The sequence below is a fragment of the Phasianus colchicus genome, chromosome 1 (assembly GCF_987193195.1).
Source record: "Phasianus colchicus chromosome 1, bPhaCol1.hap1.1, whole genome shotgun sequence".
Lineage (NCBI taxonomy): Eukaryota > Metazoa > Chordata > Aves > Galliformes > Phasianidae > Phasianus > Phasianus colchicus.
Window position 1 is genome coordinate 138,993,287 of NC_143436.1, and position 15,149 is coordinate 139,008,435.

Sequence of the window (15,149 nt, forward strand, 5' to 3'; positions counted from 1 at the left end):
TGGGGAAAGCCTCCCAAACAGGAAATAGCAGAACACAGTAATTTAACCTGAGATAGGCTTAATGCCATGCAGTGGGACAGCAGGGCATTACAAAAAGACTCTAAGTACAAGCACAGAAGGAGTGAGCATTGTATTTAAAAAGCAGCATGAGACTTGTCCTGGCCATGAAAATCTGTTTCAAGTTTTCTAATCTGTACTGTTTCTCTTGAAGGGAATTTTGTGTTTAAAATTTAGCATTACACATTTTAAATATTTTCATATTAATCTCTTCTGACCACAGGAGTTTTAGCTTTTTTCCTTCTTCAAAGATGAGCCTATAATAGCAATGAAGAAAATTATTAAAGCCATTTCTTTTTATTAACAACTTTCTGTTATCAGATTTCAGTAGAAACTGCTAATTAACCAGAAGCAAAACCATGTGTGTGAGAAATCCTATCTGTTTTTTTTTTTAAACCACAGCAATTGTCTGTTAATTTCTTTTACACCGAGTTCTCAAGCCACACCCCACATTTTGTAAACTCACATTCCAAGAAGGCATACACACTGTTAAGTTAATAAAAAACATGTTTAAGTTACAGCCTTGATTGAGAGAAAAAAGCATATATAACACTTGCCTTCAGTGTACATCACTGATCATTGAAGTCTACTTCCTAGATGATACAGAAAGATGAAAAATGAAAGTTGAAAAACTTTCAAATGAACAAATGGTCAGTGCCCCAAAATTAATTCTTAAGGGTACATCAGACAGTTACACCAAGATCCTATTCCAAAACTGAGTAGAATATTCTCCTTCCACCTCTTGCATAGAATGTAAACAGTACATTCCATAGGTGCCTCTCCCTCTTTGCTATTGGAATAACAGACACTGTGTATGGAAGACTTCAGATTTTTACTCAGCTGTGTGGCTGTCAACCTAACCAGCTCACCAGCAGTTCCCAAAGGACTCATCCAGTGAAGTAACAGGAGTCATTCTTCACTGCAGGCTCTAACAAGCATGAGATCAGCTACACAGATGTTATAAAATGTCCTCAAAAAAATCTCAAACAGAGGCAAAATTGGCTCAGTATTCTCTGCTGAAACTGCTGACTTCAAACAGCATATTCCTTACAGACACTTCCAGATAGATATGAATTAATACAGCACTTCCATTGGCAAGACCTATTAATTCCTGTGGATCACTAGTTCTATTGAAAGTATATGTAACAATTTAACATTTTTCAGGTACTCTTCCTAAAAGACACTGCCTTAAGTACATTACATACCATTATGGATTCTCCTTCTTTCACTTTGGATATTATACGTATAAAACAAAACATATTACTTGAGCTAAACAAAATCATCCTCAGGGAGAAAGTCTCCACCTTTTAAGTAAAGAAATATTTTGTAGTTCAATAACACTTTGAAAATCATGAAGTGTTAAAAGGAAAGATCTGTTTCAGAGGTATTACATGTATACCTTTATCATATACATCTAATCACTGAAGCAGCAGTTATAAAATGATTAGCTATAATCTCCAACTGTCTATAGTTGTCATCCTTAAACCACTACTGTAGCAGGAAAAGATAGTGATCTTTAATGACACATAGTACATGATTGTTGTCATACAACAGTCAACAACCCTGGACTAAATGCTTGGAAATTACAAACTGCACATTAGACACTGTATTTTATCCAACTATCTACAAAACACAAATTTACCCTGCAATGTGAGCAAGATACTAATCTGAGAAAATGGTTCAGCTTTCTGTTTAATGGCATACAACTGCACCAGGGTTAACAGAGTATCTTAAGTTGAAATGAGGTATTCCCTTTCCACCCTTTTCTTAACTGCCTCATATATGAGACATTTCCACATCAGATATCACATTGATAGCTCTGCTATTTGCATTGTCCTACTCCATGGTCACGTAGCTTGGTAACATGTGACTTAGAATAGTTCTGCTTCTGAATGAAAGGTGACCTATGAGACATTTAACTCTTCATGAAAAGAGAGCACTGTTAAGAAAAAGTTTATACTGGAAAATCTTGTAAAACTCAGTGTTCGTACAGTATAGAATAACACAGTAAGAGGGTTCAAGGTTGTGTCTGCACATGCACAATTAGATAGAATAGTAAAGACAGGTTAAGAAGTTTTGGTTTCTCTATTTGGACAGAAAGTCCTTATTACCATTACTGGTACTCTTTTTCTTGGGAACAAATCTAGAATTTATTATCACAGCAAATACTTTACTGGACAAAATCTGCTGTAGAAGACAAAAGTCCTTTCTTTTTGAGTCTCTTAGCAGTTTCTCATTGTCATTCCCATGAAATATCATTTCCCTTAAGACATGATCGCAGGCATTCAGACAATGAGTTTTGAGTTATTGCTGCCAACTCCTTGCTGTGATCTGGAATCCTCTATGCAGCTAAGTGGCACTAATAGCTTAGCACACTTCCCAAGCAACTGGCTCCAGACATACCTATTGCTCTACAGGGCTTTCCACAGAAATGTTAGTTTCCTCTAAGTCAGAATTATTGAAAGACTTGTGTATTTCACAAACTAAATGACACCAATCTCTAGAGCATTCAATGCACAAAAGCTGTGAGCTGCATAGGTATCCTTCATGTCAATCTGTGTAACTTAGGTCTTTTTAATAAGCTTACAAGATAAACAAATGAATAACTAACTGCTTCCATTTCTCTTAAAATGAGTTTTCTAGCCATCAGAAACAGCCTTCATGATTTTAGCCTTTGAAAACTAAGGTAACAGCAAAAAATCCTGCAATAAGAAACCTTTAACAACATTACAAACGTTAACAAATAACTTTATAACACTGCCCATCTTATCATTAGAGGAAGATGAACAGAAAAATGAACAGAATGTCTAGATGTTTCATTAGTGAAAGTGTGCTCCCACCAAACCAATGCTCTGCAACACACTCAGTGCTCCCCCTGCACCAGATGTTGTTGTTTGCTGTGATCAGAATTTCCCACACAAACCCACTCGATGAAAAAGTCCTGCAGGCCACGATCAAGTGCCTTACCAAGGACGTTCAAAAAGAGAAGATGCAATCTCAGTACACAAATATCTTGTAATAACAATATTCAAGAAAGATGCTATCAAGGGAGGCTTAGCACCATACAGTTTAAACAACACAAGGATGAACAAAGAAAGCGAGGCTGACTGTTGGCTTGCAGCTCCTCTCCCTGATTTACGTAGATGTTAAGAAGCTGTTAACAGGAGTGCACAGGAAGCAGGTCCTTTCCTAAGAGGGAAGACCTTTACAAGACCAAAGTTGTAACTTTTCATGCACATTCAGTAAACAAAAGCACCCATGTGCATGACATGAGGGAAATCTGCCATGATTAGTTTCAGACATGAGTTCAGCATGGCCCATGCTGAATAGCGTTGAATGTTGTCAATGAAAAGAATGAGGAAGCTTTAGACCAACACAGTGCATTACACAACTTGTGTTTAAGAGTTTTTAACCTGGCAGAGTTGCACAGTCCATTTTGGAAAAGGCATAAAAGGAGATCTGTTGATTCATGCAATAGTTCAGAGTCTCATGAGATGCTGTCAAGCCTAACACCAACATCCAACTCAAAGAGCCAGACCCAAACTCAGAACAGGTCAGTCAGGGTTTTGTACAGCCAGGTCTCAAAAACCTCCATAGATGGAGGCTGTATCTCAAAGCCTTATTAATCTCTCAGCAACAAATCAATGATCCAGTTTTCTACTCAACTAGCAGCCCTCCTCCCAAGACTAATGACTCAGTTTTGAAAGAAGAGAGCTAGGGAAAGGCTGTAGAAAGCATTGCTGAAGTTAAGGTAAAAGGAATACGCAGCTTCCCCTTATTTATGCATCTAGAGATTTCACCACAGAAATAGGATGATCATGCACAATTTTCCATTGTTTTATTCATGCTAGCTACTTCCCAGCACTTTCTTCTTTCTTGTGCCTATAAACATGTTTTAAGAGGACTCACTCTATAAACTTCCTGACAGAGTAAAGCAAGGTCAATTAGTCTACAGTGCTTCAGATCATCATTCTCAGCCTTTGTGAAGATGAATGTAATATTTGCTTTTCCCCAGACACCAGACTGCCTCTGATCACAAAAAACTTTAAAAGATGATAAAGAATAGCCTCACTATATTACTGGCCAGCACTACAGATACTTTAGGTGCAGCTCAGATTATCTCATAGGCTACACTTGGGTCAAATATTTTCAAGAGATCCTGGAGATGCTCATCTATTTCTAGACATTCTCCTTCTTGAACACTTTCTTTAAGAACACAGGCCTGGAAGATTCTGTCAGAGAAGACTGAAGCAAAGAATTCATTAAGTATTTTAGACACATCCATGTTGGCAACTGCTAATATACACAGCCCATTCATCTATTTTCCTTGTTCATTCCTATACTTTTAATGCAGCAGAATAATTTTCCCTATGGGAGCAGGGTGTGTGGAGCTTGGGGGCTTGATGGCTTGATATGCATCATTCCTTGTTCTTCAGCTTCTGGTGCATTGGGACTTTTCTGAAACTACCCCTATGTGTTTGGGCGATGTTTCTGTATTTGTCTTTTGTAGCTTGTCACTACTTTCATCTCCCCTGTGCTGCCTTTGCATTGCAGTACAAAGTTGCAAGTTTTCCATTTAGCCCAAAGAGTCTCTCAGTGAGTGTCTTCATTTTTCAAGACATACCATTATTGTGCTTTGATGACACTTGTCCTTAAAAACCCCACAGCTTTCAACCACAGATTTACTCTTCAGAATTGACTTCTTCTGAATTACACCTACCAGTTCCCTGAACAAGCCAAAGTTTAGGGTTTGTATTCCACTTCCTCACCTCTAACAGGATCTTGAATGCCACTGTTTCATTCCCTAACAGATTTTCAAGAAAACCACAGGTTTTGATGAGCAGTTGATTGACAGCACTACCATGCCCTCTAAGATAATTGAGTTTAATTGCTGGACCTGATTAGCACCACCACTTAAACTTTTGGAAGTGCTACAGAAACTGTACATTCAGTATGATAATGAAATGGAACACAAATAGTTAGGACAAATCCCCATATGTAACTATGGAGTTCTCCCTCACACTGTGTAACATTTTGAGTAACATCCAGGAATTAGTAACTTCTGCCAAAACTGTGTTTTCAATTAAAACACAGAACATTGCACTCTAGGATCCAGAATGCAAAGAAATGAAACAAATAACTTCTACCACAACATCCTTATCCATGCCTACAAGGAAGTAATTTTTTTCGTGCCCTGATGAACTGTAAATAGCACTATATATAATTAATCTAAATGCTACATTATGCAGTTCACACTTAATCAAAACTCTCAGTGACCCTGCACCACCAACCACATTTGCTTCTGCTTTAAATACCAAGCCTGACTTTCTCCCCATTATGCGAATGACTGAAAATAAGAAGTGTTTTATCAGATAAGAGTATTTTCTACCAGACAGGTGCTTACTTTGGGATGCTGGTCAGGTAGGTCAAGACGTTCTGGAACTCCTTCTCAGGGATCTCACTGAAAGCTGGGTAGTCTGGAAAGGTGATAACAGGGCATCCATCTCCCCCTCTTCCACCTACAAAAGAAACAAGCAGCAAGCATGTTTACACTTAGGTCCTTTTATCTAGTCTGCAATTTGCCATTTAAACTACTGTACTTTTTGTTCTCTTTAAGCAGCACTCAGAGTGGACACTATGTATTCTGAATAAGCTAATCTTTTGAGCTTAGAAAGTTTTATAGGTAAGGACTTGTTATGCCACATCAGATTTTTTCCTGTGTACATTGTTTCATGTGAACACAGTTTAGACACCAGGTGGCAGTGCATCTTTCATTTGATGTGTTAAATTCAAGTAAATACAACCCATATTGTAATGGGTTAAATAAATAACTGATTTAGGAAAAAAAAAATTCAAAATTAAGCAGGCAAATCTCTATCTTGAACCAAACTCTACCTTCTCAACTTGACTAATTCCTGCAAGCCTCTCCTCTGCTCTGCTTTCAGGACAGTATAGAAGTGTTGGCAAAACAAGCTAGAGGAAGATATTTTAGATGAGGTTTCCTGTTCAACTTCTCAGATTATCTACGAAAGGTAAAGCGGAGCCAAGCATCTATGCTACAGCATGGTTGCTGAGCAGATAGATCACCTTATCTGTACTTCTCTGACACTTGCACTACAGCTTTTTAAATGCACTTCACATACATTTTTATATGCCACAATACAGTGTCATTATTATTATTATTCTTTTTTAAGGTGCTACTAATACTTAAGCAAATATCTTCACAGAAATACGTTGGACACAGGAGCTGTTGAGCTGTAGCAGCTGTGTGAATTTCACAGCTGGGGGAGTTGTGGAGACAGTGCTGGAAAGTTATCTTTGCTCAGCAGTTTGAAAAAATTAAAACAGACAAAAATGACTGTGACAAAATGGTAAGTATATATTTTACGGCTTTCAAATCTGATCATTTTGTATAAATCCATTGTAAAATGCATTACTAGCACTATCTGATCATGAGAGCAAGTGCCTCTGCATCCAGCCTCACCAGAAAAAGAAGAAATACTTGAACTCGGACTTATTTGATAAAAGAAACCACCATTTCCCTCTGAAGCCACAAGTAATTGCAACAGCCCAAATGATATCCTTATGTTAATACACAGTGAATCTGACTTGCATCTACTTGGTTACAGGCAATATGGTGCTACCACCATGCAGCTCTTGAAGTCAAACATCAGAAAATAGCGTGCTTTGGATTCATTTAAGCAATAATAAAATGCAACTGTTAGATAAATCATGAGTTTGCAAACAGAACCTTTATGACACATCCAGACATTGCAACTCTAAGTTAAGGGAGCTACTTTTAGTTACACAGATGCTCACAACACAAACCTAAGTTAAAAAAACAACAACAACAACTGGGGTTGTTATTGTTATTATTTTGCTCTATTCATGTGCTAGGGAACAATGCATTTTCCTCTCTCATTTTTACCAAAAGCATTTTTCAGGCACGTTTAATGAACATTGCCTACATAGTGTCCTGCTCTCTCTAGAATATCTATATTTAGTTATCATTATACATTATTTTTAGTTCTCCCCTGGTTACTTGCTTTGTTCTATAAACTTCTATGAATAGGCCATATGAAACAAAAGAAAAAGAACAATACGTTTGGCTGGACATGGCCTCAAAGCAGAACCACGGAGCATGACTTTCGGGAAGTTCCCAGACCACCACTAATTGTCAAGGGGAAACACAGAGCCATCCTGCCTTGACAAAACCTATAAATTTTTGGTTTCTAGTGTACTCATCATTGGTTATCGTGGGTGGGGATGACTCTATCCTGTGTGTTAGTACACAGTTGAGCACCAGTACTCCTGTATTTTCCCGACTGGATGCTTGGACACACCTATACTTCCCAGGGCTGCTTGAGTGCTTCTCATCACCAGAGCCTTACTGCTGCAAAGAGCTTATCTGATGTGTTCTCCTTACTAAATTCTGTAGAATTTAAGCTTTAACATTTCAGTGCACAAAGTGACTTCTTCGCATAGCAGCTTGAAATAGATGATACTGCAACTGGAAGTACACTGCTCCAAGTGAGAGACATGCTGCTCTAGAAAGCACTGGTTTCCTGCAAATTAGTGTCATGTTTCTGGTAAGGAATTTCCCCTTTCTAAATACATTACTCAAGTAATTGGAGTACTCAGAGTATCTGAAATTAAGAGTAGACTTCATTGAAGTAGTGGATAAAAGCACATCCTTTGCAAAGGAAAAAATAAAGAGAAGCAAGAGGTAATTGTTAAAAATACCTGCTCCTTGAAATGAGAGGCAAGGTTTGTTTATATTAGTTCCAAAGCTGCATTTTGCCCAGGCTGATCAGCAGTAAGAATACCAGCTTAGAAAGGAGAGGTTTTTTCATTTTCTTTTTTAAATCTCTACAGACTGAGAGTTCAATGTTCTGAATGTTAAGCTGCAGTTAAGTCTGTACCTGAGTGAGACAAACTGCTACATTTCTACCTCTTCTACCATCAATACATAACATACAGACTGAATGTCATACGGGCAACAAAACACGTTTAAATTTAAAAATAAATACTGCTATATGATGCTGAATTCATACAGAAGTTCAAACAATTTTACAGACTCAGCGCCCATGGAGCAGTTTAACAAGGAAGGTATTTCCACATCATTTCCATAGAAAAGAGCAAAAGCACTGACAATGAGATAAGGTTACAGAGAGAAGGAGAAACATGTCATCCACAAGGATAATTTAAAGGGCCAAAGCTATTAGACATTTTGAAAGCTAGTAGCAACGATGACTTCCTCAACTGCAGGAAAAACAACTATTAATAAATATGCAAGTTGCTTGAAGAACTATAAATAGCAATACATGCATATTGCCTTTAATGCAAATAACTTTTTTGTTTTGAAGTTGTGCAATGCTTGAAAAGGCATTCAAAGGAAAGTGAGATTAAAAAGTTGGCTCAGTAGATGCAGTGGCCCAAAGCGTCATTTGCACATTACATAACTTACATGATTTAAGATGTGCATACAGATACCTGCCTCTGTGCTTTTGTTCATCTACATTAACTTCAATACATCTACATATAAGAAAATATAAAATGCAAACAAGTGACTGTAAGCAACGTATGCATTTTCCAGAGAGCTCTGAATGAATGTTCCTACGTCCCTTGAGATGATTTAAGAAAAAGAAAGAAAAGGAGGCAGAAAAGCCTTTGCTATGGAGAAGAAAAATGGTTGCACAAACACTAACTAAAGGAAGAAGGAGTAAGATGGATGAAACAGTGAACTATGTAGAAAAGGACAATCCGTTTGGGATGTGGAAGGGGATGTCTAATATATACAAGCAGCAACAAAAACAGCAACAATGCTTGAAAATAAAGATCTTGTTCCAAAGAAAGAAAAAGCTCCACGGAAAAAAAGTAAGCTAGGCCTGAAGTAAAATATTAACATCATGTTTTTCATCTTTTCACCTTTTGCAAATGACTGATTTAAAACTCGTCCAGAGCTTGCCCACTGTAGACTGAACACACAATTGCAGACACACTGCTGAGCAACAGCTGGAACCTTCAACATCTACAGGAAGAGTAATACCTCGATGCAATTACACTTGGCTGCGTTTGCTGAAAAACTGAACGATGAAAGTTTTGTTTTAAAATGTCAAAGTGAAATGAAAGTGCGTAAGTCAAATTGTCCAATAACAATAAAATAGAATATAGCTATAGTCCATAGTCATGGAGCTGTCCCACTATTTCAGGCAAATACTTGAGTTAGAAGAGATATAAGCCTTGCATCTAAACTGAGTAAAATAGAATGACAAATGGTTGCTCTCACTAAGCTCCACTGCACAGTAGATTTAATGAGTGCTGACGATGCTTGTGGGTGTACGAACTCAAGAATGTTAGGGGTGAAGAAACTACTATTGGACTCCATGAGATTTTATTCATCTACTGTAATCATCAGTTCTCTGCTTACTTCTGAGGGACAAAATGTAAACACTACTTGCAATTGCCAGATAGGCTTCTTGAATGACATTATACACTATTTTTTTGGCCCCAGTTTAAGAAGGAAACTTGGAAAAGCTTGGAAGCTTAGAAAGTAAAAAAAATTGCAAGAAAAGAATTGTAGCTTAAATACCATCATTTCAAATGAAGTGTGAACGCTCAACTTCATAAACAAATTCTCATTTCCATGTGATAACATCACCCTATAGAGGAAATAATCACTGCCACAGACCCACACTTAGTCCAGCTTATATGGAAAGAATAACTTATAATAAATGACCACCTGCAAGTAAGTGAGATTTTAAGAGCTTTTGACAAGCAAAGGGAAACATCATTTCATTCCTGGGCACCTTTTCATCTCATGCAGTAATAAGCAGAGAAGAAAGGAACAGTCAGAGTCCAACGTCAGCCTAGAGAGCATAACCTCCTTTACACTGAAGGAGGCAGAGTAGCTCTGCAAAGCTACTCATGCTCTCCTTCTCCAGACAACACTAAGCTGAGTGGTGCACTTTATACAATAGAAGGGAGGGATGCCATCCAGAGGGACCTGGACAGGCTCAAAATTGGGACTACATGAACCTAATAAGGTTTAACAAGATCACTGGGAAGAGGGAGAGAGTAAGTTCACTGCTGCACACCTGCATGAGCCTTACATGCAGGAAGGCAAGAAAAAAAAAACAACCAGAAAAAATAGCCAGCAGCTCATCAGATGCCTGTCAGCCTAATCAACAAGCAGAAGCATCATCTCCCTTTACCCATTAGCAGCTAGTCATGGTCCCAGCACTGGGTTGGACCAAGCTCAGCAACTGATGCCTGCAAGCACAAACACATCATTTACTTGGCAAAGTTAGTCCAAGGACATCAAAGACATTCTGTGCTATGTAAATACAACTGTGCTGCTTTTTAGAGACATTTTTTAAGACTAGAAGCAGGTTCCTTTGCAGAAAGAAGGCAGCAATACCGGTATGAAAACCCCTTCCAGACCTACATATGTCTAAGCCCAGCGCTGAGACTACTGGGAAACTTGTGGCAGTGCTGCTCACTGAAACATTGCTTTTGTTAACTTTGAGGTAGCAAATCCAATAGCACCTTAACCTAGGTGAGGCCTACAAGAATTTGATAGCACATCAGCACAATTACACTGTGCTCCCCCATTTCCAACAAGGGCTAACTTGAAGACCTCTAGATGAGGGTGTACCAAACTCCTTAGTATTTCCTTCCTTATTTCCTGTGCTTTTCAACATATTTATCAGCCACCTAGACAATGGGATAGAATGCACCCTCAGCAAGTTTGCTGACAACACTAAGCTGAGTAGTGCAGTTGACACAATAGAAGGGAGGGATGCCATCCAGAGGGACCCAGACAGGTTCAAAAAGTGGAACTGCATGAACCTAATGAGGTTCAACAAGGCCAAGTGCAGAGCATGTCACTTGGGTCAGGGAAATTTCACATACGCGTAACAGACTGGGAGAACTCCTTGAGATCAGCTCTTTTGAGAAGGACTTGGGGGTTCCTGGTGGAAGAAAAGCTGGACATGAGTCAGCAGTGTGCTTTTCCAGCCTGGAAGGCCAACTGTATCCCAGGCTGCATCAAAAGAAGTGTGACAAAAGGGAGACGTAGGCAACTGTCCCTCTCTACTCTGCCCTTCTGAGGCTCCATTAACAGGCAGGTCTGGGGCTCCCAGCACAGGAAGGTCATAGAGCTGCTGGAGCAGGTCCAGAGGAGGGCCATGAAGATGAACAGAGGGCTGGAGAACTCCCTTATGAAGAAAGAATGAGGGATCTGGGCTTGTTCAGCTTGAAAAAGAAAAGGATCCAGTGAGACCTCACTGTGGCTTTCCAGTACTTGAAGGAAGCTTACAAACAGGAAGAGATCAACATTTTTCATTGTCTGATAGTTATAGGACAAGGGGGGATGGCTTTAAACTAAAAGAAGAGAGTTTTAGCTTAGATGTTAGGAAGAAATTCTTTACTGAGGACAGTGAGGTGCTGGCACAGCTGCCCAGAGAAGCTGTGGTGCCTCATCTCTGGAGGTGCTCAAGGCCAGGTTGGATGCCCAGGTTGGCCCTGGGCAGCTGAGCTGGTGGGGGGCAACCCTGCCCAGGGCACAGCGTGGGGCTGGGTGGGCTGTGAGGTCCCTTCCAACCAGTGCCATTCTATGATTCCATAATTTTCCCCCATATAGTCTTTCCTCCAACCCTCAGTTCCATCCCACTCTAGTTCATTTTCCAGGAGTCAGTATAATTTAAAACTTTCACTAAGAAAAAGAAAGAAACAAAAGTAAGAAACAAAAAATAACTTCTTTTTATAGTAAAAAGCCTTGGTAGACTATTCTGAGTTGTTCATAAAGAACAGATTTCTCTTATACATGAAAGACAGAAACTGTGAAAGCCCAACAGGCCCATCCATACACACAAGTGGTGTCTATGTAAGGGAACATCATAGTCTTACCTGACAGATAAGCAAATTGTTTCTTTAACTGGTCGTGAATATCTGCCGCATAGAGGGGGATGATATCCTGATGCATGATTTCATCTGTGGAAGAAAAAAAATGCATTGCAAAATTGTTTTGAGTAAAATTTCACAGCAGAGAATAAGTAAAATAAAATCAGCATTAGAATACTAATACCCAAGAAATAGCCTAATTTTGAAAAACTATGTGAAAATACTGGGAGACTTCCAAATGTTTGCCTTTTCATAAATTTTTCATAAACTTTTCAGAAAGCATATTGATAAAGAAAAGTTGTGTGGATTTGCTGACACTTGAAAGGTATACTGCCTGTCTCTGAACCGAACACTGTGAAGTTAATATTCCTCAGGAACAATCTTAAACAGTGAGAGTTTACATATCAAATATTTTTATTAAAATCTTCTCAACTCATATGAAAAAGGAACATGTACACATTGGCACCCAGCTTGCCAGGCCTTGCTGAAGCAATTCCACACTTCCTGGACTCTTACAATTGTTTCAGCACCTACCAACTTCACAGTAGCTCTTATGGAAGGAACAGCATGCAGCTATGGAAAACATCACTGCCTTCCAAAGGGAAATTTTACTGGTGAATAACCCTTGCACTGTTCTGCATGTGGCAGGCCTGACAGGACTGGACATACAGCTCCCATGTAGTGCACATATGAATACTTAGCCATGTAAAAGCTTTGTCCCATCTTTTATGTGGCCCTTCTACTCCAGCTTATTGGCAAGTGTAGTACTTTCAATTTTTGGCCAAAGAATCTGAGCCGAGGCACTTCCTCCAAAAGGAGAAGGTCAAGCAGAAACCTAAGCCTTCTGACCGAAATAAAGACCTTAATTTCCAAGGCATGACAGAGTTGCCTCATTGACTAAACTATGACCTTGTTCCGGCAAGGAAACAAAGTTTTACTCTTGAAATGCCTAAACCCTAACTATTCTGTCTTTTTAGCCTCACTGAAAAGCAGTGGAAGAATAACTTAGCATTTTTATTGCTCGGTTTGGAACATTTCTTTTAATCTACCATTACATAAAAAAGTTTTTTTTTTTTTAAAATACATTAAGTGTCATTAAGATATACTCAATTTTAACACTCAACTACATGCACAGAAAATGTAAGTCAAAATATACAGACATAGTATATGGATAAATGTTACCAGCTCTGAAGTACAAGCTGATCAAGTAGAAGTATTGCTTGATCCTAGAGCACAGGATTTATTCCTACTGAGACCTTTCAAATGTCAAAAATGCAGGGATTTCCCCATGAGCAATTCTCAAGTGTGCACAATTCTAAGAACTATGATTATTTGAGAACAGCCCCCCAAAATGGGCAGTTACTTCTTCCAGATAAGCACCAACTTATTCTGGGAAACAGAACTTCTCTGTTCCCTTTCCTCCAGCTCAACACTGAAGCAGCTGTGATCACTGTCAAGGTCACACCAATCAGAGCTATTTTTCTGCATCCGGTGAACTGCTGCTTGAACCAGAAGACCTCTGCATACCACACTGTCAGATCCTTAAGTGGTTAGGTCTAGCTGTCAAGTTACATTTCTTCATGACCTTCAGTTACGTCATCATCTTAATGTCTTAAAGGAAAAACTAGAAACAGATCTTTTACAAGTTTAACCTCAAATGGCCAACTCATTTCTGTTTCCCTCTCCAACTGCAAACAGATTTTGTTTTTAATGTGATTTTTAATATGAAGAGCTTACCTGCATTGTTTAATAAGTTAAAGTCAACCCCTGATTCTGCAAATCATTCCCTATCAAGTGGAGCCATTTACCTGAACATACCGTATGATAGGATCAACATCAACTTTTTCAGTGGGTGATGGGAAAAGGAGAAAAAGGCAAGAACCCTGTAATGCACTTCTAGTCACAGGCAGAAGTAATTTTTGCTATTATCACATAAGCACATTTTATATACATATATATATATATATATATATATATATACATACACATATACACACACACATATTGAATACATAGGTAATATCTGATGCATAACATTCAAGTAGGCAAGACGTTCATAAGTCAGGGAAATGTGTCTGATAGACATAATAAGGATCACTACTTCCTAGCATGCCTGCATGATCTGTCATATCACTGTCCAACTCATGCCATGTAAAGACATGAGCACTGTTTTGGTTCTCCCCTGCTCTCTGTGACAGAAACAACAGCTTTTGCAACTAGCAAGCCTTGAAATTAAACACTTTCACTGAAAGAACAGTACTTTTCTCCTCAAGGTTTAAGTCTCACTTTAAAGTCACACTTAACAGCCAGAGTGCCTGTACGCAGACTGAGAGCCTCCTGGAGCCCATCCTGTTGCACTCCCTCTGCCACAGCACTGCCTCTCACCTGGTGCTTGCTTGTTTGGTTTCATAGCAGGCTTCAGGAAGTGGACTGTGTGTTAAGATCAGGGCTAACCTGCAATAATTTGGGAAAACTGAGATAACAAATAGTGTAAAACGAAGCGAGAAAATGAAACTCCCTTCATCCCCAAATGAACTTCCAAGCTGTTAGTGTTCAGCAGCCTGATGGGATGCACTTGAACCCTGCAGAAGTGATGGGCTATAAAGAAAACCACAAAAGCACATGGCAAAGGATGGAGAGCAAGCATACGCTCTTGAACAAACAGTAATCATCAAAAACTAAAGACTTAGTAACCAAGAACATCCGTGAGACTAAGAAAGCAAATAAGCTTGTATAAAAGTCATGAGTCAGGGAATTTGCTTTTGCCTCTATTATGTTTGCTGTAAATTTCACTTGCACTATTACAATATTCTTCTTTTGTATGCAATCGAATGGATAAAAACTAATCTTCCAAATCCAAGAAGTTATGCATGCTAATAGATAGGACTAATTAAAAAGACCTAAAAGATACAGCCTTGAAGTTAAAATGACAAGTGAAAAGTAGCAGTTGTGTGTTCACTACTCCTATTGGTGATAAGAAAATAAAAAAATCTGTGAAATTATAACTACTAAAGAATAAAAGTTTTATATATTTAGCTGAAGAACAACCAACTTGCCCTTCTCTAGCTGATGAATGGAAGACAAAAATGCAAATGCAGTAGATGATATAACAGTTGCAATGCAAAAGCCAAAGTGCCCCAAACACACCAATGTGATTGGATGCTCTTCAGATACTACAACTCCCATGT

At 38.7% G+C, this 15,149-nt stretch overlaps 1 protein-coding gene across 9 annotated transcripts in view; it reads right to left on the reverse strand.

The window, feature by feature from the left end:
- Positions 1–15,149, reverse strand: part of MCF2L (MCF.2 cell line derived transforming sequence like) — a 146,345-nt gene that overhangs the window by 48,483 nt on the left and 82,713 nt on the right. For all 9 annotated transcript variants that reach the window (XM_090128575.1, XM_090128559.1, XM_090128547.1 and 6 more), the window contains 2 exons: positions 11,968–12,051; positions 5,462–5,576 (listed from right to left, as the gene is read on the reverse strand). In XM_090128575.1, the coding sequence (XP_089984701.1) occupies positions 5,462–5,576; positions 11,968–12,051 (199 nt within the window). The remainder of the gene's footprint in view (positions 1–5,461; positions 5,577–11,967; positions 12,052–15,149) is intronic.